This window comes from Amphibalanus amphitrite, unplaced genomic scaffold, assembly GCF_019059575.1.
Source record: "Amphibalanus amphitrite isolate SeventyFive unplaced genomic scaffold, NRLGWU_Aamphi_draft 000273F_arrow, whole genome shotgun sequence".
NCBI lineage: Eukaryota > Metazoa > Arthropoda > Thecostraca > Balanomorpha > Balanidae > Amphibalanus > Amphibalanus amphitrite.
This window is the reverse complement of record NW_024881768.1, coordinates 477,757-501,705: the sequence shown is the minus strand read 5'-3', so window position 1 is coordinate 501,705 and position 23,949 is coordinate 477,757. Positions and strand designations below refer to the sequence as shown.

Sequence of the window (23,949 nt, the reverse complement as noted above, 5' to 3'; positions counted from 1 at the left end):
ACAGCATAGACCTCTTGTTACAGTAAGTATCACATCACATGCACGTTTCAGTGTCTTTGGCGACGTGGATAGATAGCATGAAGGACGTGTATTGATACTGAGCAGTGAGCACAACGGTGAGTGGCTCGGATCACAAACACTTGAACACACTGGTAACACTTATAGAGCCCATACACAACTGAGTTGGGATTGGACTTCTGACGTGTGGTGAGCAAATTGATTGTGTATAAACTAAACATTAAAAGACGTCATACATGCATAATAGCGTGGGAGGTATGAACATTAAAACGAGGGTCCAATAATCGTTAAAAGTACAATATCGCTAAAAACTACAGGTGATGCAGTGAAGAAATGAAGACTAGATATAATAAAACTAAAACTATTATAACTGCAGTTGAAAAGGCCAACCGATGATACACAGCAAAGGTCTAAAATAGTCGCCTGTATCAATTGTCGGTCTTTACAGAGGATTTTCATGCGAGGTCGAACGTCGTGATCACTTTACCCAACCCACAATTCAAATACCGGGTACACAGCACACGATAAGGCCATGTCATCTACGCAGGAATGTCGGCAGGTGTTTTCCCGCATTTCAATGCAATTCAAGGTTAACATGTATCAAGACCGTCTTGACCTTTGACTTGAAAATCGACCACCATGATGCCAAAGATCACTATTTTATTCTTCGCTCTCGCGGCGGCTCTTGACACGCCCCACCTCCATCAACACGCACCTCTCCCACCTGCTCAGTCCGAGCCCGTGCCCTCCGCCTTCTCCTGCTGCCTGAACAGGGCGCTGAAGGCGGAGCCGGGGTCGGCCAGGAGCTGATCGGGCGGCCCCAGCTCCACGGCCTCCCCACCGGCCATGACCAGCACCCGGTCACACCAGCGGACAGCGGAGAGACGGTGACCGATACTGATGACCGTCTTGTGACGTAGACTGTCCTGCACGGTCGCCTGGGGCACGAGCACACACGGCAGTCAGATGTAACGCCCGGGTTCGAGAGACGGAGAAGCGATGAATGTTGCGCGCTAACAACTCCGTGAGCGTCAGCGACTCCGAGAGACCTCTTTCAGCCATAATAATTTAATTACTACGGTTTGTGCTCCATTTGTTGCATTCTGTCCTCTATGTGAGAACTTTGGTCTGTCCGTAAGTTGGGCGCAAAATGACCCCGGCAGTCGGCGCGCCCTAAAGGCTCCAATAAACAAACAAGGTCTGTCCGTAAGAATGGACCACTTAGCGATAAGATACAGAGACACTAGCCACTCTACCTGGATATAAACTACTGCGTGCCGGTATGAACCACTCCGTACCTGTACGAGCCGATCCGTCTCCGGGTCGAGGTTAGCGGTGGCCTCGTCCAGGCAGACCACCTGTGACTGACGGAGCAGGGCGCGGGCCACACAGAGCAGCTGACGCTGGCCCATTGACAGCTGACGGCCCTGCTCGCTCAGCTCCATGTCCAGGGAGCCAATAACCGGCCTAGAATTGCGTTACACGATCAATCAGGGAGTTTCGGAACGTGAGAAACCCGACCGGTGCACAGAGGTGGAAAAATGTTTAACTCAAATAAGATATTGCAATAAAAAAGGATTTCTAAATGGCACAGTTTTTTGTGCAATCCATGATAGATGAGAACGAAGAGGCGATGGATTTACATCGGCTTCCGAATTCCCTTCTATGAATCCAATTTCTTCCCGACCACTCCGACCGCTACGGCGCAAAAACAGATCGCAGCCACAGTGCTGCCATGAGACTGGGAGCGCTCAAGCTCCCCCCTCCCTCCCCCCCCCCTACGTAGCACTGCGAAACCCCTTATATCACTGTTTGAGGACCAGAAGCAGAGTTCTGAGCTGACCTACCTGAGGTGACACTCTGTGAGCGCCGCCCAGAGCAGTATGTCGGAGCAGAGGCCGCTCGGGTCCAGGTTCTGTCGCACGGTTCCGCTGTACAGGAACGGTTGCTGCGGGATCACCGACAGACTCCGCCTGGGAACAGAGAACAGATAGGGTAACTGTGAACGCAGGGTCGGGGCTTCAAGGCAGGCAGAGGATGATGAATGACGTCTTATACGAGAAACAGACTGATTCATTTCCCTGTGAAATCCTATTTGTTCGTGTGCAAACCAAGAAGTGCATTGAACTTTACGATGCACATTGCACAGCCACAAGATGAAAGCGAACTATTTAGCCAAACATAAATCGACGTCCGAAAGGAAACGACGACATTTATCGCAAAAAAAGAAGCCAAAGAACGATCGCTTTACCACAGTTCCTCCATATTTATTTATTTGACCATGTCTCACTAATTTCCTAGTGTCATATCCAGATTGCAGATTGCAGGTTCTGCAGTACAGCTGTACAGCTGTTGAATGTTGATATACCCTCCCCCCCTCCAGCCACTGACCTGAGCGTCTCCACGCTGACATCAGTGACGTTGACATCATCGATGAACACGGCGCCACCACAGGTCGGGTGCATCCTGAACAGGGCGGCTAGGAGGGAGGACTTGCCGGAGCCGGTGCGGCCCACCACGCCCAGACTCTGACCGGACTCCACGGTGAACGAGACGCCCGACAGCGCCGGCCGCAGCGAGCCGCTGGGGGCGAGGAGGGACGGCGGGGAGGGGGGTCGTCAGATGGAGTGTTTGCTATGGTCTCGTGGCTGATAAAATTGTTGTGTAAATCGTACTCATGATCACTTCAGATGAACTAGTTTTTCATAAGTTTTATACGGCATTTCAGTTCAAGTAAAGCCATCCGTTGAATTCATTCAAATCTTTAACCTACGTGAATATGATCAGATAAGATGAACGCTTCACTTTGTTGCCGATATTAAATAGATAGTCTGTAGATAAATGCCTTCAATGACTCATTCATGGCTTCATGCCCATGACCTTCATCCATTCCCACATCCGCACGTCAGTCCAACCCCAGCCTCTCACCTATATCGCAGTGACACATCGACAAAGGAGACCCGTCCGTGTTCCGGCCACCCGGGCGGCGGCGGCGGTGGCGGTGGGGCGGCCGCGTCCGTCTGGTCTGAGCCTCCCCCTCCCATCCCGTCGCCGTCCCCCTCTCCGGCCGTACAGCTGTAGTGATGGATACGCTCCATGCTGACCATCTCCTTCTCTGCTCACACACGGGGTGGATGGATGGAGAATGTTAGCAGATGCGAGATTCTACGCACTTGACTCGGGAATTGGTGTGGTGGGTTACACTTCAAGCACCCGAAGTGTAACCCATCCGATCATAAAAAGGATCTGTGGATACTCAAAGCAATACAAGTACAACGGTTACAAGTAATACCACCAACGGTAAACAGACTATAGTCCAGCTAATTAAATCGTCCAGCTAGGCGAATATTACCTATTCGTGCTTATCACCCAGGGTCTTGCACTAGACAGCTATGTAAACTCTGCCAAGTCCGCGAAAGTACGGCAACCAGACCATCCTGTAGCTCCAGCTCTCACTCTTACCACAGCCAATGACTTACCCGTCTCAGTAAAGGCGCTGACCAGGCCACTAAGGAAGCCGGTGACGCTCAGTGCACACGAGATGGCCAGTCCGACCAGACCTGGCGGCGGGGACACGGCGCTGACTATGTTTCACCTCGGTGTGTAGGTATAGTTTTATTGACACAGTATAAATCATTGGTAACTGTGAGACTCCATGAGAGGACAGACAAAATTACTTCATGGCCGTTAAACGAGCTCATGTCAACACCAACAGCTCATGGTTTCAGGACATGGCTCTGGCACGTAAAGTAATTGGCATGGCCATGAGTTAATCGTGCATCGAGATGTTCCCATCAAATCAGGCGCACGTATCGATTGCACGTTCTTACAATGTCCGATTCCCAATCACCAACTACCCCTACAGCCCATCTCTCTCCCGTTTATCTCACCGGCATGCGTCTCCACGCCGACGTGGTGTTTGAGCACGGCGAGCAGCGCCACACCGGTTACCATGGAAACGCCAATCAGCTGCAGGCGGAAGTTGAGCCACGACACGGAGGCCTGCGTGGCGAACCGGGCCTGTTGGCTGGCCTCCAGACGGTGACTCATCTCCAGAATCATCCTGGAAGGTGGAGGGTGATGGGGCGTGAGGTCGGTGAGGGTCGAAGGAGGGGCTCTACCGGCTAGAATAGTGACTACACCGGCTACATCGGCTAGGATAGGAAGGAGTGCGCCAGTGACCAAAAGGGCGCCCACGGATAACGAGGGTGTCAATGGTCTGAAGAGCATCTGGGCAAATAGGATATCGTTGGCCGGGAGGTCATCAAACAGTTACAATGGCGTCAAGCCAGTAGCCACGCCTGTTAAGCAGGGTGTGACGAGCCCGAATGGGAATAGGATGCCAGTGCTCAGGAGGGTCGCCAGAGGTCTGGACCGCTATAAGCGGCCAGGGCTCAGCTTGCGCAATGGCCAGGTGGCGCCAGTGAAAGAGAGGATCCCACCCACTGTGGAAAGGAGGGTACTGCTGGCACCTGGCAGGCAGTAGCCAGACCGGGCAACAGCGGGCAGGGGGCCGTCACTAGTCAGTGGTTGGGAGCAAAATTGCTTTACGAATAGTTGGGAGGGTGTCGGGTGGCTTGGACGGAAAAAGTTGCTGGGATGATAGTCTGATCAGGCCGTAACAGCACCGCGGTCTAGGACTGGTCAAAGGCCCAGTGAATCACGGGCTGCAGTTGACTATGTGGGAGCCAGCGGCCACGAAGACGCCAGAAGCTAATGGGCCCTAGTGATCAAATATCAGTGACAAAGCGGTGCCCGTGACTATGGTGCCAGTGCTTAGGAGAGCGCCAATGGCTTGGAGGGTGTCAGGTCGATGCCTAATAGGAAGGTGCCGGTGGCTAGGGCCTAGAGGAGGACGCCGGCATGGATAGGGAGCGCTGCAGTGGCTACGAGGGCGCCAGTGTCTACAGGCGGGCGCCAGTGGCTAGGAGGGTGCAAGTGACATGGAAGACGCTCATGACCAGAGGAGAAGCGTCAGTGGCTTCGGCTTTCGATGGTCCCAGTGTTCAGATCAGCACGCGCGAGTGGCCATGGCCGCACACGCCAAAAAATAACGAATGCGCAGGTGGCTAGAGGGCGCTGGCGCCCTAGGTAAGGGGGCGCTAGTGACCAGGACTCCTGAAAGCCACGTTACTTCTTCGGAGCAGCATAATTCCGTTCTTGTACAATAGTAAAACGTTTGAAAGGAATATGCAAAGCATATCATTGGATAATGACGCATGAGCATCTACAAATGCGCTTTTACTAAGCCACATGTTTATAAAGATCTACCACTTCACCAATGCTCACAAGCCTTGGTAGCGCAGTAGGCAGCGCGTCAGTCTCATAATCTGAAGGCCGTGAGTTCGATCCTCACCCAGGGCACTGTTTTCAACAGCACCTGGCGTTTCCTGGATCAGACGGTGCACCAGCCCATTCGCGTTGGAAGGAAGTCCGCGAATGTATCGTGTCAGACAGTGTCTTTTCACAAGTCCGCGAAGACATTGCCACAAACAGCTAAGCTCTGAAGTTCAATCCGGATGCGAGTGTAGAGCACACGTCGGGCGATTTTGCAATCAGTCACTCGAACGCGGAACATCATTCAGTGCCACTAACGGCGCATGATGACCATGTAATCGATGACTGATCCCGCCCTGACTAGAAAGTACAGTCCACAGCAGAAGTAATGTGTGGTTTCAGTCATGAGTATGTTCTGCTTCTGAAGCCTAGGAACGATTAGCCAGACTGCAACGAAACTTTAAATGTAGCTTACATGTATCTTCACCCTTGCAGCTACAACTTTATCTATTTACGTCTTCTTTTCAATCAGTCCGCATTTAAAAATCGTCGATCAAAGCCATCCGTTGAGATTGGTAAAACCACACATTACTTTAGCGGTGGGCTGTACTTACGTACATACAATCATTAATTTGCCAAGCTTTTCAATTTTAACCTGCTTTTACCCTGCTGTTTGATTTTTTGCTCTGTTAGCCTTTCCTTTCCTACCCACAACTCACCTATCTCGACCCCTCAGTGCGCGCACGGTGGCCAGGCCCGACAGCGTCTCCACGAAATGGACATAGACGGGCGACAGGGTCAGCGTGGAAAGACGCTTCAGCTCCCGCGATGTATACCTGCACAAAAGGAGGTGGCTTATTCACACAGTATACGTGTGTCGACCGGTGGGTAACTACCAGGGGTACAGGTCCAGCTTAGGCCGTCATCCGCCCGGATGGGCCATCCACCACAAGCGGCAGATTATCTACTCTGTTCGATCACCGAGCCGCACGGACGGCCACCGAGAGGAGAGGCGATTTACTCCTACAAAGTTTTTTTTTTTCCATTTTTGTCCGGAAGAGATAGTCATAAGGATGATAAAAACAGATGGCTTGTTGAAGCGACGTAAGACTCTCTGAATGCGGCGCACAGAAAGATTAACATTCAAATACCGAAATCGGGATTTTAACTCGCAACGATTCAATGTTCAGGATCGGTAATCGGTATGTACATATGTATATTGTTATGGTAGTCGACTGCAGTGTTCTCGTACCTGTAGAAGTTTTGTATGTAGTAGTAGATGACTCCGAGAGGCAGCAGCAGCAGTCCCACCCACGGGAGGCTGATGACGGTCACCACCACAAAACCTGGCACACGGGCAGGGCCGCAGTCAGTAACGCATCAGTCGTAACAGTATCGCCAAGCAACTATATACACTGAACAGTTGCCTAGTACCTGGGGACATCAGCCTGGGCGCATTCAAACTAGCGGTCGAACTTGTTCGTAATTTAAGGAAATAAGAAAATTCAATAAAAATGGATGACACTTTTGAATTAATCCAGGACTGACGGATATACGATGATAAATTCGTCTGTCTTATGTCGGTAACCATGTGCCATATATTTCAATTATTGCCATATTTACGTGTAATTCGTTCGCCCGTCTACATTGAAACTTTTGTCATTTACCCACCAATATCCTCCCCCTCCCATTTCCGACCATTATCCACCCGTTCAATAACTCCCCCTCATCTCTCCGTACCTGTCAGTCCGGCGAACTGTGCCAGCAAGATGTTCAAAATGAACGGCAGAGAGCTGTCCACGGTGAACAGGTCGGAGGAGAACCGATTGACGATACGGCCCACGGGGTTCATCGAGAAAAACGACAGGTCCGCCTGCCGGGGGGAGAGAGCGGCACACAAAAGGTTAGAGGCTTGACACAGGCACGATAAACTGTTAAAATTGTGCTGAGAAAATACCAATGCGAGGTTGGCACAGAGCATGAACTTTTTTTTTAGCTAGCTCTACAATTTTCTAGCTTAACTGGACTAGCTCTTCCCTACCCGAACCACAGTATCTCCCCCTCCCCTGCCCACAGCTCCCCTCCCCTACCCACAGCTCCGCTCCCTAAAGCACCGCCCCCCCCCCCCGCCCCGGGCCACCTACCTTCAGCACCGCCTGCAGTAGGCCATCATGCACCACTCGAGCCGCTCGCACTCCTCCATACGCGAACAGGAACGACCTCATAATGGCCAGCACGGCGTTCCCAGCCGCTATACCGCCGTACACCTCGAAAAACCGCCGCTGGTGGTCGCTGCCGGCCGGCGCCGGCACGGGACCCGCCTGCAGTCGCAGCCAGAGCAGAGATTGTGGTTCTGGAGAGGGAGGCGCGGCCGTGCTGTTGGCGCCGGTGGTGGATGTGACGAAGAAACCCAGCCATAGGTCGGTGGCGTTGCTGCTGGCCTGCCGGTGAAGAAGGGAGGGGGGGGGAAGGGGGGGGTTAGGGAGGGGTTGACGAACATGGCCGGCGGACTACGAGCATGTCACAAATGTTTGGGCCCTACAGATGCTTGTAGTGTCTACGATATGCCTCCTGAGTTCGTAAAAGGAAGGAGCCAGAAGGCAAGACCCAATATCGGACCATTTTCTTAAGTTCAAGCCTCCTCCCCCAGCTCCCCCATTTTACCAAACAAATCAAGCGAACTTTAACATTGTTAGAACTTAGAAATGAAGCTACAACAGCATCAGCTTTCAAGCCTTCCTCTTTAGCCCTCTCAAACACCCCCTCACATCATGCTTAGAACTCTCGTTAGCACTTGTCATCATCTCACCTGCATGGCAGCCACAGTGAGCAGTACGATTGGCGCCAGGAGCCGACCGACAGCCCGGTAGTAGGCCTTGTACACCGGCCAGCGCACGGCGCCCAGAACCCTGTCCTCCTCCTGTACGGCGTCGGACGGCTCGGCCACAGACGGAGAGTCGTCGGTGGAGGAGGAAGAGGAGGAGAAGGTCGGCTCGGAGTCAGTCGGAGAGTCAGGGATCTCGGCGAGAATCTCCGACGGCGGTCCTGGTGAGAGGGGGAGTTTAGAGTCAGTTGGAGACGGTATGTTGGGTATTAGATTCAGATACCGCAGATTCCGCAGATTATGCCGCAGACTCTACGGTATGTAAAATCTGCGACGCCGGCCGTGGTAAGCGTAGTAATGGGTATATATGCTACAGTAGCTTGCAAACTTTGCAGAAAAAAAATGGTAAGCGAGTTAATAAATAGCAGGCTTCTTGAATCTGAGTGCTATCGGAAAAGAACGGCATCCCTTTCTTTCCCTCCCCACCCCGTGTCTCACCCTGACTGGTGACGTATCCCGCCACTCCCCACCCCGTGTCGTACCCAGCTCTCAGTAGTCTGCTGACATATCCCTCCCCTCCCCTGCCGTGTCGTACCTTGTCTGGTGACGTATCCCTCCGCTCCCCACCCCCACTCAGCAGTATGCTGACATATCCCTCCCCTCCCCTGCCGTGCCGTACCCAGCCGTCTGGTGACGTATTCCCTCCCCAGTCCCCATCCCGTGCCGTACCCTGTCTGGTGACGTATCTCTCCGCTCCCCACCCCGTGCCGTACCCACCAGTCTACTGACATATCCCTCCCCTCCCCTGCCGTGCCGTACCCTGTCTGGTGACGTATCTATCCCTCGCTCCCCACCCCGTGCCGTACCCTGTCTGGTGACGTATCCCTTGTCCATGACCACTAGGTGATCGGTGAGCCTCAGCAGCGGCCTCTGATGGCCGCACAGCACCACCGTGGCTCCGCGCAGCAGGCGGCGCACACACTGGCGCATCACGTGCTCGGCCACGCGCGGGTCCAGCGACGAGAAAATGTCGTCCAAAAGGTACACCTGTAAATCCTGCAGAGGGGGAGCAAGGGAGCGAGACAGGAAGCGTTACAAATATATCTACATTTATGCAGAAATGGATTTAACCTAAACTGATCATAACACTGGGAGGTCTCATGAACTTCTCAAGAGTGAAGAGTCGTAAAATAAATAAAAATTCCATCATGTTTCATTATCCAGCATGCCAAGTAACAACCAGAGTCAAAGCATCACGAGCAAATCGCACGCAAAACTCACGCATCAATCCACCAGACTTCAAACTCTGATCGAAACCCACCCCGCGCCGACTCTGTCCTCACCTGGTAGACAGCCCTGGCCAGCGCCACGCGCACCCTCTGGCCGCCGCTCAGGCTGGCCCCGTTCTGTGTGACCGGCGTCAGGTCACCGGCCGGCAGCGTCTCCAGGTCAGAGGTCAGCGCGCAGGCCGACACCACAGACCTGGTGGGGTGAGAGGGATGGGAGAGGTCAGACAAGGTAGACTGCGAGCCGATGAACATAACACATGCGTGCGGACATAAAAAACGCGTAACTACCTGATATACAGCGCAAATAAGCCATTGTGAGGTCATTGTAGGTGCTCGCATTTATATACATAGAAGTCAAAAGAAAGTCAAGAAGTCGGTAAAACAATACGCATCTCATTCCTAAGTCACAAGACGCAGCAAATTTTGAGTCTTTCTGTCAAAAACTAGCATGCACGGTAACATCAACGATTTGTCTCACATCGAAACCATTCCAACACAGGGTGTTCTTTACCACTCTCATCTTCCCTCCTCTCTCATCACCTGTACTTTTCGACGTTATAGGCGGCGCCGAACAGTATGTTATCCCTCACGGTGCCCTGCTGGAGCCACGGCTCCTGCGAGACGAGCCCCACGGCGCGGTGTCGGTCGGTCAGGTGTACCAGACCATCCTCCTTCAGAAGTTCCCCAAGCACGGCGTACAGCAGGCTGGACTTGCCGCAGCCGACGGGACCCATCACGCCGACCACCTGACCCTGGGTGGGCGGGGCACGGCGATTTTAACCGTCATATCATGGGGACGTCACATCAGTCGCAGCCCGGTGGGTAGGACGCGCAGAGGCGGGCTTAGTCATACAAAGTGTTTCGGTTTTATCAGCTTCAAACTCGAGGAGCGTTGACCTTCTTTTCAGCCCAAGTACGAAACACCATATACACTCCACAGTTCACCGTTTAGTTCAACTACTCTACTCAATTCATCTATCAACCGACACCATTGCTACCCTCCCTGTAACTCCCCACTACCCTTCCTCTCCCTCTCCCATACCCATCCCCCTTTCTTACCGGCCAGGCAGCCAAGCTGACGCCCCACAGTTTGATCTGATGTCGCGCGTTTCCCGAGTAGAGCACTTCAGACATGGTGGTCTCGGTCTCAGCCGAGGCTCCTGGCGAGGGCTCCTCGGGGCCGGCTGACTGCCGTCCCGCGGCTCCGTCCGATGAGGGAGACGCCGCTCCCCAGTGGAAGAATCCCTGGTGAGAGCATAGGTAAGAGTACACGTTAGGGCACCCATCACAGGCATCCAGCTGAATGTCAGATGATGAGAACACGGCAAGTACGTTCAATCACAATGAAATAAAAATGCTATATAATGACTCATCAAAGGCCTTAGCAGGACTCGGTTACAATTCATCATGCAGGCGGAATGAATACATACAGCAGTAATCAAAGGCCATTCAATAGCTCAGTCTACAATCTCCATAGTACGGACCTGGTGGATGGCGATGTCGGCGTCAGCGATGTTGTGCGGCAGATCATCCTTATCGCAGTAATACTGGTCCGGATCCATGTCAGGCAGCTGCGGTAAGGCGAGACACACAGGACGTGAAACACAACGGCTCATTTACAAACGATGTGGTTTGGAACACATGGATACCTGAATTGAATCACTAAGCAGTTAAGCACACTAGAAAACTATACATTCGGCCGGCTTCACCGACCAACCCATTGCACTCGGACTTTTGACCTTTCCCTCCAGTTCCAATGCTCCGTCTCTATAGAAAACCCAATTCCAAAACAGTGTTGAAAATACGACCCTTTTCTGGTCCCAGTCGGGTCGAAAAGATTTTGCTCTTTTGAACATATGATTTTGTGGCTGATTATTCTATAGCTTACCGGTTCTCTGGTAATATTTTATCCTCCGGGACCAGGACCGAAAGCAATAATTCCAACACTTTACCAAACCTCCCCTTCTCCACCATGCCCGTACCAACTAGGGAGCTCCACAGTGTTCACTGTCCACAGCACCCCCATGCCGCCCGTACCACCCCCGGTCTCGTACCGCCAGCAGCCGCTGCACGCGTCGGATGGAGACCAGTGAGTCGATCAGGCCGTTCAAAGCCCACGGGTAGGCGTTTATCGGGCCCTTCAGCATGTTGAGCAGCGCGATCGTCGTAAAAACCTGACGGGAGAGGGAGCCATCAGGTAATTTGGCAGTGACATAGGGCGTTGAAAAATAGTTCAAGATGAACGACATCAAATATCACTTTGTGGACAGTGGAAATAGCCATTGTCTTTATGAGGTGTTCGTGAATATTGGGCCTTTCGGATGCATCAATATAGGGGAAAAATCAAAAACTATAAGTATACACATCATGCACTTTCTTACGAAAAAGTGAGCTCCAACTATCGCATCTTATACATTCTATACAATTGGTTCCTACCGTGGCGGCGGTGAGCCGGTTTCCGAGCAGCACGTAGGTTCCAAACGTCAGCAGACACATCAGCACCGGTGTGGTGGCCCAGAAGAACACACACCACGCGTCCAGGTACTTCTGCTTCTTCAGAAAACGCACCTCTTCCGTACGACGCACTGTGGGGCGGAGAAGCAGTGAGAGATGAGACTCGGAGATTATCGGGAGTAGCTCAGTCACCCTGACGCTAGAAATCACTCAGATCCGATGCAGACTCGGTAACCACGAAACAGTAGGTATATTACAGCGAACAAGGATCAAATTGCCTTGCCATTTCGCAAACAGCATTTGTGATGTCAAAGATAATTCGTAGGTAAAAACACAACATTTCTGACGATGCTTGTAAAATGTCAATCCGCATTTTCATTATAGCTGTCTCACCCAAATCTTCAACAGCCCCTCCCCAGTCTTCCACTTCCCGACCATCGACTCACCGCCGATCAGTGCCGTGAAGAAGCTCTCCCAGCTGCTGAATTTGACGGTGCGGATTCCCTGGAGCACTTCCGAGGTCAGCTTGACGCGGTGGTCCTTGTGCTCCAGCATCCCAGCGCTGTACTGGCCTGTTCATGATGGACACGAGCACATGAACGTGTCAAAAGTCAGCAGCAGGATTATATAGACATCGCATGCGAGGAACTTTTACTAAACCATAGGAAGGATGCAGCTACGGAGCCATTGAAAAGGTGTGTAACTAATTGCCAAGTCGGGATACACGGAGTTGTCTTGCAGCCTTAAGGTGAACAATGAACATAAAGGCAATCTCAAATCGGTGGAGGCCAAGAGCGTAATGTGAATACATTCCTGCCCGGGGCTGGGAAAATTTAATGGTGTCACCGAGTTTTTTAATTGAAAGTACCGAGGGCCGATAGGCCCGAGGTACTTTCGATTAAAATACGAGGTGACAACATTAAATTCTCTCAGCTCAGGGCAGGAAGCTATTTCCCATACATGCGTAGCATGGGAGCGTTGCAAATTTTTTGGAGGAACCAAAACGCCCCAATTTCAACCTTGTTGAGTCTTTCGTGGCTTTGGTTTGTTGCGAAATAGCGTCAAAGTTTAAGTTTTATATGGTGATGTTTCACTTTATTCATGACAAATAATAAAATCCTTGCATCAAACACAATGTAGGTAGGTATATCATAAGCCAATCAAATAAAATGGACGATAGATAAAATGAAGTTATAAGGAGCAAAATGACGCCCTTCAACTTTATGATGTGACGTCATTCATAATGACGTCATACATTTGAGAGGTGCAGGAAAACGTCGAGGGGTGCAGGAAAACGTCGAAAGGTGCAGGAAAACATATTTTCCTGCATGTCTCGGAAACCAATCAGCATTGACTTCTCGTATGTTTCAAAAGTGCAGTATAATGCACGTGCCATTTTAATGCCTGGCTTTCTCGATTTAAACGTGCAATGTTGCATGTATGGGAAAACATATACCTAAGCCTGACCCGAAGTATAGATACAGCTTGAAGGGAAACAATGAAACTCGTTAGGCAATCAATCATGACCTGTATAGCTATAGTTCGTTTTTCTTAAGTTTGCCCCTCACTGTAAACGTCTTTTTGAACACAGCACGAGAATTGCTAGCTGAATTACTTAGAAAACTGGTTGGCGCACATTGATTTGACCAGATTTGACAGACGATCAATTTGATCAAATTTATTTACTATTTCACAGACTCGTAGCTCGTATTTGCCAATACCTACAGCCCCACAGGGATAGACGACTTCTCAGGGATTATGTCTGAACTAATAAATGAATTGCACGGCGCTTAACATAACGTTAAATCGTCGGTGTTCAAAGCTTATTTTGAAAATATTATTCATATCTACAATACAATGTGCGCCAACCAGTTTTCTCAGTAATTCAGCTAGCAATTCTCGTGCTGTGTTCAAAAAGACGTTTACAGTGAGGGGCAAACTTAAGAAAAACGAACTATAATAGCTATCCACTTCAAACTCATCAACCAAATCAGCCCACAAAGCACGAGCACCCAAACTACGAAGCGATCAACCCGTGATTGTGGTACCTCGGTTCACACTTCACAGCGTCTCGCCCACCGGTTTTATTGGCGATCCACTTGTTGAGCGGCACCAGGGCGATGGCGAACACGAGACCGGACAGAAACGAGACGCCGATTTGCCAGTAGAGCAGGTACAGAGTGACTCCGAACTGTGACGACACGAGGGAGACGTTGGGCGGGGTAAGATACGCCGCAAATACGACACAGCAGGGTGTCATAGCGGCTTGGTGTCTGAACAGAGAAGGGCTGGCATATGTTGGTATGGAGCCTAGAGGGATAAAAAATAGCTCAATCTGTTGCGAGAGTTACCAAAGATTATGCCAACATGAAAACACGCGTTAACAATACAAACTTGAGTAATCGTAAACGGAGTACATCAACACGTAAATCGGGGGTAGGCTGCGGCTGATACAGTAACTACCTCCAATCGTGGTGTTAATACGAAATACCAACTGATAGCCCACTCTCGTCCTAAGCTAGCATGGATTATTACCTGAACGGGCAGGCTCCAGAAGGCGTGGAAGCTGCTGCACAGGTTGACGACACGATCCGTGTCCACCGACATGAAGGTCATGACCTCGCCCGAGCTACCGGCCCGTCAGAGGTCAACTCAGGTCAGTCAGAGGTCAACTCAGGTCAGGTGCCGAACGGTCACAATTCGGGTATCCAAGAAACATACGCAGCGATTGTTGAACTTGAGTCATTGAGTGAGGACATGAACATAGGCCGAGTGCTGTTCCACGTTTTACGCACATGCAGCGCAATAGGTAGCCAGACAGAGCTGTGTACTGGACGGACGAAGGGTGTGAAGGGCTGAGCGCCCTCACGTCCAATCGTGAGTGAACTAACTAGCTCAATTGGGAGAGTGAAAATACGCCGGCAGTGAGTCACGCCAGACGCAACCGACACACGGTCCACCGCGGCTGAAACCTTCGCGCGCACAATGTGGCAACTGTCATAGACATATCATGGGCTGGCGAGCAGCTTTTATTGCAGGTTTATGCATCGTGGCAATTCACGTGAATGAGTGATAACAGCTTAGCTCTTAACTGCTAACAAGTCTTGTCGATGTCTATCTTACGTTGCTGTCCGAAAGCTGTCTAATCCCAACTCACATATTCTGTCTGTCTGTCTGACCGCCATATTTCTACCCCCGCGTACGTCAATACCCCTCTAGGCGTCCGTCCTCTTGTAAAACCCTCCCTCTCCCCGCGCCAACTGACCTGAGTCTGGCCAGCTGGGCCAGCGGCACGTCCAGGATCTTCCTGTAGATGGTGGAGACGAAGGCGGCCCGAACCTTCAGTCCCACCTTGGCCAGTCGGTAGTCGTACTGGGTGGTGCACAGCACGCCTGGAGGCGGGAGAGAAGGGTGAATAAATAGGAACCCCAGGACCCAGACATATTACCAGCAGTCTTCAGCGCCTTTCTCGTATGACTGACTAGCGAGTTATCGAGTATGGGTGCGTGTGATTACAATTTTGCATCCCGGATATCAGTCTTTACCGGTCTTTCGGCATTGTCTTCGGTAGTTTCAAATCGTAGATACAATACGAAACAGTATCTACGATGCATGATAAGCAGCTATTTCTAATCTGTTCTTATCGACAAGCCCCATCCCCTCCCACCTCCTTCGGGGCGCGCGCGATACCCACCGATGACGTTCGCAGCACAGATGGTAGCCGCGTAGACATAGCCACGCGTCATGGGTTGACGGGGGTCCTCGATGAAAGTAATGATGGCGTTGAGCAGCAGCGGCCCGGCGAACGTGGACAGGTCGGCCACCAGTTTCAGGACGCCCAGCAGGAGGTACTCGGCACCGAACGAGCGAAGCAGCACACCCAGTAACGAGACCTGGTGGTGGGAGCGAGTGAGCGGGACGAAAATGCTGTTACTGGTGCTTGTACGGCCCTCCAGATATTAAGGGGTTGGTTGCCAACATCACAATAATCGACCTGCGTTGATGAATACGTCTAATGGCTGTTGAAAACCACTGCCGAAATGTGTGCACGAACCCTCTTCTCATTTCTATTGAGTCATATTACAGGAGTGTCTCTGTCATTTAAAGTTATTACACCAAAAGCACATAGGCTAACCAACCACTCTTTTGCTGGAGGGCCGTACAAAGGGGAGGGCAATCAACTTAACATGACTCGTAATCGTATGCCTCAATGAACTCCCTGTGGGCGGTCGAGCAAAGCGATGCGATGTGGAATGTGGCATGGTTGTTATATACTTTTTTCAGACAGAAAATTAAAATCCAGGTTTGTCTAAAAAGTACATATGAATCATGATATCCAGGTCGTACTTCTGCCTATATCAGGTCAACAATAAACGAGGTATCTGAGCAGTTAGAACCCGGTTACGTTGCGGCATCGAGTTTGAGCCCTGATTGCGTTTAGTGTTCGTCTGGCGTAAGCAAACAACAAAGCCCGAGTCCTGTGAACCCACTATCGGTCAGTGGCCGGCGATGTAGGTCTGTTTGTCGCGTCATTCGTCCCGGGCATGGTACAGCTCTAGTTACAGCTGACATGATGAGAATGGCCGGACGAAGGCATGGGCTTCTGAGTCACACAGATGGGGGATGAGTCAGACCGCAGACGCCCAAAACATCGTTCAGCACGGGTGCACAACTGTCCCGGTCAGCGACTGTGCTGCACCAGCGCTGACACATCACGTGACGAATGCACCGTCAGAAGATGTTGTCCGTTCGGCTGTGCACCAAAATTTAGTTGTGTACCTACTAGTAGAGTGTCATTGGTAGACTAAATGAACGGGGATAGGTAGCCGTGCTAGGTATTTGGCTTGATTTGGTTAAACGCTATAACAGGCTGATAAAGTGGATATTACTCCCGCAAACAGATAACAAACTATCGTTTTCACACCGATTATGTCAGTAGTCTCAGTGTATCGTTTCCCCGCGTGCAGTGTTCGCCCTGTGGCGTCCCGTGCCGCACCTGCTGGCTCTCCGGCCCGGCGGCCGGCGGTAGCAGGCGCTCCGGTTCAGAGTCAGCAGCGGCAGCCTCCCTCAACTGAGCGGTCCGCCGGCGCAGGCAGGCCGTGAACCGGGCGTCCACTCTGTCCGTGTTCAGTGCCGCCGGCAGTGTGTGTAGGTCGGTGATGTCGTATAGCTGACGTTGGCGACCGCGCCGCATCAGTGGCTGCGCCCACCAGAAGGTGAGAACTGAGAGCCAGCCGGCCCCGTCCTCCGCCACACCGAGAGGGCGGCCTGGGGTGACGGGCTCAGTCACCAGGGGAGTTCGGTCCCCGGCAGCCGGGTCTTGGTCGGCCGGGTACTGCGGGAGCTGTGTGAGCAGGCGCAGCACCGCCAGTGCCAGGTAGGCGGCGTCACAGCTGAGCTGTGCCAGCGGCAGGGTGGCGCCGGTGGCCCGCCAGCGCAGCACGCTGCCGGCCAGCTGCACACCGCCCACACCCAGCAGCAGCAGCTCGGCCAGCAGCAGCGCCAGCGGGCCGCGCGAGCCGCACGGCAGCCGGTCGCGCACCGCTGCTGCCACCAGCGCCGCCGCCAGCCAGGCGAGGGTCAGCACCACGGGCGCCAGAGCGGCCGCCACCCACCAGCGGTCGGTGAGCGCGGCGAACGCGGCCAGCCGGGCGGCAGCGGCCGCCGCCAGCGGTCCCGTCAGCCACAGACGGGCGGTGACGAGGCGGCGGCCGGTCGGCGGGCGGCTCACCACCTCTGAGCGCCGCAGGGCACCGTCCAGACAGAACGCGGCCGCTATCAGGTACAGCACGGCAGCCGGCGTGGCCACCGCCAGCGCCTCGCAGCAGGGAGACAAGAAGCTGCCGTCCTTTGATAGCGGAGAGAACCGCGGCGTGCCGCACAGCCGCCGCCACGTCGCCGAATCGTCCGCCGCCACTGTCTCTTCAAACGCAAACATGACTAAAAAAACACCGTGTATTCGGCTAAAGGCCGACCGTTACAGTTTCATTGACACTGCACCTCACCAGTTGCAGTCCATGATCACTGGTACCGTATGAGCCAGCTGTCGCACTTCCGCTGCACTTCTCCAGTCAGCGCTTCACACTTCGTCTGTTGACTGAGTTCATCGCAACGGTCACTCCGTCCACTCCTTTCCGCGTCGGTCACAGCCGCTCGGTCCTCTCTGATGTACTTCTCCGCTCAGTCCCACATTCTCTCGTTGCGCAGCATCAGGCGCATAGAGGCCACGCGCACCACGGCTGGCGTGATAACACTGGTGCGCGACAGTTGCGCGACGAAGCGGCACTCGCGCAGCAGCGACGCACGGAACACATGCACACAGACTGTGACCAGGTAGCGCTGCTGGCGCGACATGGACACACCGCCGGCCAGCCGCCGACCGCGACTGTGCTCCTTGGTCGACGGCATACGGAGCGCCTCCTGCCGACGTAGGGAGGGGGAGGAGGGGTCAGAGGCGACGGCAGGGAGATTGCGGGGGGGGGGGGGGGGCGAACAGATGGTGGCGGAGCGGTGCAAGGGCGGTCACACCGTACAAGGACGATAAGGAGAGTCATACAACATGCATTATTTATTGGCCCTTCCCCTCTGCGTGAACAATGATCGGGACATTCCATCAACACCAAAATGCTGACGCCACTTGGCAACATTACCCAGCTAATAAAAGAAAAGGATATACCATAAAAGAAAAGGATATATCAACAGAAAGAATCTTATAAGTAGGTCATGCGCAAAAACCAATACATACCTAAAGGTGCACGCAACTCGCTAGGTATATGTATGGTTGGAAATGTTACAATGCTGAATGATATTTTCGGTTAGGAAAAGCGTCAAAAGTTCGGCACAACAAGGATTATTTTGCATATTTCAGCGAAAGATGATCAGACTTAGGAGCACCGAAGTGAAACGTCACATGTGACTTTTCATGTACCTGTGCCCCCGGAGCACGCTTCTCATTGGTCAATAGCCTGTTACCAGGGCGACAAAAGCATGTATCAGTATGGGAGTGTGGACTAGCGTGCTAGCTGGCCGCCGAACACTGAACAGTGCCCTGTATAGCCATGTCTCAAAAACCTCACAACTCACAATTGTCTTTTCTCAGTAAACGGAACAAAACAATCTAACCTGACCTAGCCTTACCTATTTACTACAAGCAACCGCCTACAACCTACACCCAATGGTAACAGAGCAGGTGACAATTGCTGTCTATGATAATATGGGACATAAATACCATAAGAATTAGCTTTGATCAGTGGACGGCCACTTAGAGGGACCCTCCACCTTCAAAAAAGTAAATGAATTGGCATGAAAGTGATGTCGCTCGGTTCAGAAAGAACAAAAACGAATATCTACCAAATTGCATCGAAAAATATTCATTGGTTTTCAAGATATTAGACTTTTACTTTTGTTTACCTTTTGGGATCTCCGCTGTTCCTAACGATGATGTCTTCGGGGTATCGCCTTAGCATCGACACCCCTTGAGAACCCCTGGGTTTTGGGTTTGTCTAGGCATGGTCTGGGGTATTGGGAGTGGATACAGGAAGGTGTGTGCCAGCTGTCGTCCTTGCTTTTTCGAAACGACTTTATTTGAAAGTGCGGCACTTATTGCGCGCAAAGCAGCATGTACCACTGCGTGCTACCAAACGTTTTAGTAAAAGCTTCAAAATCGTTAGATCTGCGCTGACACATTCATGTCACATGACACATGGCATGTCACACATTCAGAGGGGCATTCCAATTTAGCCCCTCTGAACCTAAGTGCTGCAACTTTGAAATGAGATATTTTCGATTTGAGGCATTTCTCGATCTCGTGGGTCGATCTTGTGAGTGCTCAAACCGGTAAGTGCAAGCCAGGGACCCCATTTTGGCTATCTCAACTCAAAACTATAAGGTGGGATGGTCAGTTGTCACTTTAACCCGGCAGGCGGTGGGCCTCCCGGCCACATTCCGCGCGGTGGGGGGTGGCATTTTTTGCCCCCCCCCCCGTATCTCCGAAAATACTTGACAGATCCGTAAACTTCAAACGGCGTTCGATAGCCCTGTCAAATTTGTCGAAGGAAACCAAATTTCATTGACCTCGGGGTCACCAATGACGTCACAGGTCAGGTCAAAGATAAAATGTTTCACCGTTCACGGGTCTTCTAGGGAATGCGCTACAACACCGAGTAAAACGGACGCCGGTGAAAACAGGGCGCCGGAGGGCATATTAGGTCACGTGACTATTGAGAAGTTCTTCCCCTCTTAATGCCTTCTACACAGTGATTGTCACGTGCTTCAATTTCAAGATCCTTGATCAAATCGCCCCAGGCGCCCTATTTTCACCGTCGTCCAGTAAAACGCATTTTGTCCAAAATCAGCGATAGGGCGTCAGTTGCCTAGTACATATGTTGCTTTTAGAGGTCACTGATAAGTGATAATACCAGGTCAGGTCACAGGTCAGCCGTTAGGTCACCAAGGGTCAGCACATGAACCCAACTTTACTAAGGTTGTGCAATGCATGTTTTATGGCCAATTTTTGATTTCCAACTCAATGGTGTTGGTTATAAGACTATCAGGTACGGTTTAGGTCACTTTCTGGTGGAGGTCACGTCAAGGTCAGGTCAAAAGGGTAAGTTGATAGTTTTGCATAAAATTGGTATTGATTCGATGCAGCTCGTCACGGGGAGTCTAATGGTGGTCTTTGTTTTGCACTACAAGGTCTAGAATTGCTAAAAATTGAGTTTGAAAATTTGACGTCCTCAATTTTGAAGTTTTTTCTCTATAACTTGGCCAAAAAAAAGAGGTATCGATCTAAAACTTGGTATGTGGATAGAGGGGGGTAGGGAATATCATATATTCCGTTTTTTTGAAATTCAAAAAACTTTTTGGATTTTTCGGCTATTATATTAATTTTTTTTGGAAAGCGTGCATTTTTTCCAGTCGGGTCTGGAGATACATAAAAAAACTGAAAGGGGCAAAAAATGGCAAATGCTTGCTTGAACTTTTCAGCACCTAAAGTAACCAGTGCTGAAAAGTTCAAGCAGTTCAACTTGTCATCACGTATTTCGGCGCTAACCATTACCAACTGACAAATAAATCAGCTAACTGCACTTTATTGTGTGTTCAGCACTCAACCGCAGTCAGCACTCAGCCAACAGACTGCAATGTTAAATTCAGTGTGATAAGTGTAAAGAGCACGCTTTACCAGAGAAAGTCCACCCCTACCAGTTTAGGTATTAGTTAGCAATAGCCAGTACAAGCGACAGAACATGAAATTTTACTGACAGACGGACAGGGGTCCATTCATTCAACGTCCCTTCTCTGACTGTGACGCTTATCTTGAATAATCAGAAAAATAGCTTAGTACCCTACCCACCTGACTTGGGTCTTGGATGAAATTGAAACAACTTTGATCACAGACCGTGCGCGCGGGAACAACACAAGATAAGGGATTTTGCAAGGATTTTGGGAACGACACACAATAAGAAGCAGTGACAAAGCATTGTCAAACGGCTATTTCGTCTGTAATATTCTTCTTCGAAACCACTGTTATAAAACATTTAAAATTCACCAATCAATAGGCAAGTTGTCAAAGACAAAGCAATCTTTACAATTGTTGCCAGGCAACGAGTCGTCAAGTTTTCGAATTGAACACAAACTCGCAGCATAAATTCAAGCGCTATAACTGACGCTGCAGCGCAGGAAACGAAAAATTATTATGGGACTTGCTGCTACTAAATCAATATACACCGTAATTTTTTGGAAAAGATTTGATCTCGTAGGTTCTGTTTTCAGAAATAACCAATAGAAATTTCAACATACATGTTTCACTCAATGACAACTTATCAGTGATTATCAATAAGCACAACCAACATAATCACACCATTTCTGAAGTTTTATTTTTAATTCAGGCTTTAGCTACAGTGTGTCAATGGACAGGGCCGAAGCGCCTGCGTACCTAGCTGTGTAGGCTTGATTTGGTGTAGGCATGTAAAGGCCCCGACCCATAGGTTAGGTACCGTCCGATCACGGATCATGCAATGCCAGATTTGCCGGGGAAGTGTTCCCTTCAAAGCCGAGCACGGCGTGAGTCGTAACCCACTCAACTTGAACTGACTTCCCCCGCGTTCGATGTCTCTCGGACGACGAAGATTCTACGTCGTCCGGCCAATCCCGTCCAAGGTCAGCGGGGGCTCGGCTGCGGTCATAGAACGTGATTGGCCGGACGGCGTAGAATCTTCGCCGTCCGAGAGACATCGAACGCGGGGTAAGTCTAGCTGCCGCTAAGCTCCAACTACCTATATGCTACTATGCGCAGACCATTGCCGTCAGGAGTTTCATGGGGAAGACGGGGGCCGCCGCCCATTGAGTAATACCGCCCACCTTATCATTTCGTAAAACAAACATCCTTAATGATCAGAATTCAGGCGCGTAACCACAACTGGGGACACTGGGGACCGGTCCCCAGTAACTTTTGGGTTACTGGGGACCGTCCCCAGTAAAACCGACGACCTCTTCAATTTGCCTAGCCAAATATTGTCTCTAGATCGACATGAAGAGTGATATGCAAGCAACGGAAGCCATTTTAAGAATGTCTTTCGACCATACATTTTTATGTTCATCATAAAACACTTTGTGTTTGTCAACAAAACAAGTTCCCTCTAAGACACCTAAAATATGTACAAAGGAGCCGAAGTTAACCGACAGATCAATTTTTTTTGATAGATTTTATCCTTAACAATTTTCCAACCACCCCACGTACCTATCTCGCCCCACATCTAAATATTATATTCGGTCTTGTTTGTTTTTTGTTTGTTTTGTTGGGTTAGGCCCTTTCGGTCAATTGTGACCATTTCAGAGCCGGATGGATGATAGGATATAGGGGGAGACATTGGTCTGGACAGGCACCCTAGTGAGTCGCCGGGGCTGAGCCCGTCCAGAGGACAGGCCACCCAGCCCCAAGGCACTCACTGCACCCGGCTACGGGGTGCGCTCCCTCGGGAGCAGCGGTACCGCTCCAAGGGAGCAGCCCGCATGAGATAAAGTTGCCTGTCCAGCCCGGAGGGGGTTGCGGCGTGGAGGAGAAGGATTTCAGTATCCTGAGGATAGAAGCATGGAACGGTGATATTCGGTCTTTGCGGCCCTTCATGTGGTCCCCAGTAACTTCAGACTCATGGTTACGCGCCTGGATCAGATTACTGTGGCATTAAAGGGACACTCCCACCTTAACATTAGTTTTGAGTTGAGATAGCCAAATTGGTGGCCATGGCCTGCAAATACCGGTTTGGGCACTCACAACATCGACAAATGCTTTAATTCGGAGATATGGAATTTCAAACTTGCAGTTTTCGGATTCTAAGGGGCTAGTGCATTGGTATGACCCTTAGAATTTGTGACGTCAGCGGAGATCTAACGATTTTTAAATCTTTTACTAAAACGTTTGGTAGCACGCGGTGGTATATGCTGCTTTGCGCGCAACAAATGCCGCACTTTCAAATAAAGTCGCTAGGAACAGCGGAAATCCCAAAAAGTAAACAAAAGTAAAAGTCTAATATCTTGAAAACCGGTGAATATTTTTCGATGAAATTTGGTAGATATTCGTTTTCGCTCTTTCTGAACCGAGCGACATCACTTTCGTGCCGATTCATTAACTTTTTTGAAGGTGGGAGGGTCCCTTTAACCCCCGCCGGACCTATTGGTTTTCTACACAGGCCGTGCGCGCCGGCTGAGGGGGGGGGGGGGGGGGTACGACCCCCTCGCCGTTTCGCCCCTGGTGGAGCTCTAGCGTGTCGCGGAAAAACGAGCATGTGCGCCGTTACGAGACGCAATGATTGATACCTACCTGATTTTGAGGTCCTAGGTCAACCGGAGACCTCGGAGGTCAGATTATGTGCCCCAAGGTACGGTTCCGTTTTTGGTGAATAACTTCGCAAAGAACGGTCGCAGAGCCGCGATTTTGGCAGCATCGTGTTTGGCTCGTTCAGGCGCGTCGAATGATATACTTTTTGTTTGGGTGAGGTCAACTTAGGGTGTTGACCTCGGGTCACGGTCAGGTCAACGCCCCCAGGTCACGAAATTGGTCGAAGGAGGTCATGCTGCATATCATTCGAT

At 51.1% G+C, this 23,949-nt stretch overlaps 1 protein-coding gene and 1 non-coding gene across 2 annotated transcripts; one reads left to right on the top strand and one right to left on the bottom strand.

The window, feature by feature from the left end:
• Nucleotides 1-69: 69 nt before the first annotated feature.
• On the bottom strand, nt 70-21,339 carry LOC122387103 (ATP-binding cassette sub-family C member 10-like). The gene is made up of 26 exons (XM_043376954.1): nt 21,215-21,339; nt 16,859-18,282; nt 15,557-15,755; nt 15,128-15,254; nt 14,398-14,491; nt 13,942-14,053; nt 12,309-12,434; nt 11,845-11,993; nt 11,463-11,582; nt 10,893-10,979; nt 10,468-10,653; nt 9,949-10,160; nt 9,463-9,601; nt 8,986-9,175; nt 8,105-8,340; nt 7,440-7,736; nt 7,036-7,168; nt 6,548-6,641; nt 6,015-6,131; nt 3,909-4,081; nt 3,498-3,578; nt 2,947-3,133; nt 2,410-2,601; nt 1,866-1,991; nt 1,317-1,485; nt 70-956 (listed from the first exon to the last, which is right to left on the bottom strand). Exons 2-26 carry the CDS (start codon nt 17,798-17,800, stop codon nt 747-749), a joined length of 4,698 nt encoding a protein of 1,565 aa, XP_043232889.1. The 5' UTR covers nt 17,801-18,282; nt 21,215-21,339; the 3' UTR covers nt 70-746.
• On the top strand, nt 5,310-5,382 carry Trnam-cau. Its single transcript has one exon. It is a non-coding gene; the product is annotated as a tRNA-Met (tRNA).
• Nucleotides 21,340-23,949: the final 2,610 nt, after the last annotated feature.

What these genes read in the sequence shown, in the direction of transcription:
- LOC122387103 (XM_043376954.1), bottom strand. Translation starts at nt 17,800, where the DNA reads ATGTTTGCGTTTGAAGAGACAGTGGCGGCGGACGATTCGGCGACGTGG. An exon ending in GTGGATCGCCAATAAAACCG is followed by an intron (nt 12,435 to 13,941) that starts GTGGGCGAGACG and finishes CATCATGAACAG; the next exon opens with GCCAGTACAGCGCTGGGATG. An exon ending in GTCAGCGTGGAGACGCTCAG is followed by an intron (nt 1,992 to 2,409) that starts GTCAGTGGCTGG and finishes CTCTGTTCCCAG; the next exon opens with GCGGAGTCTGTCGGTGATCC.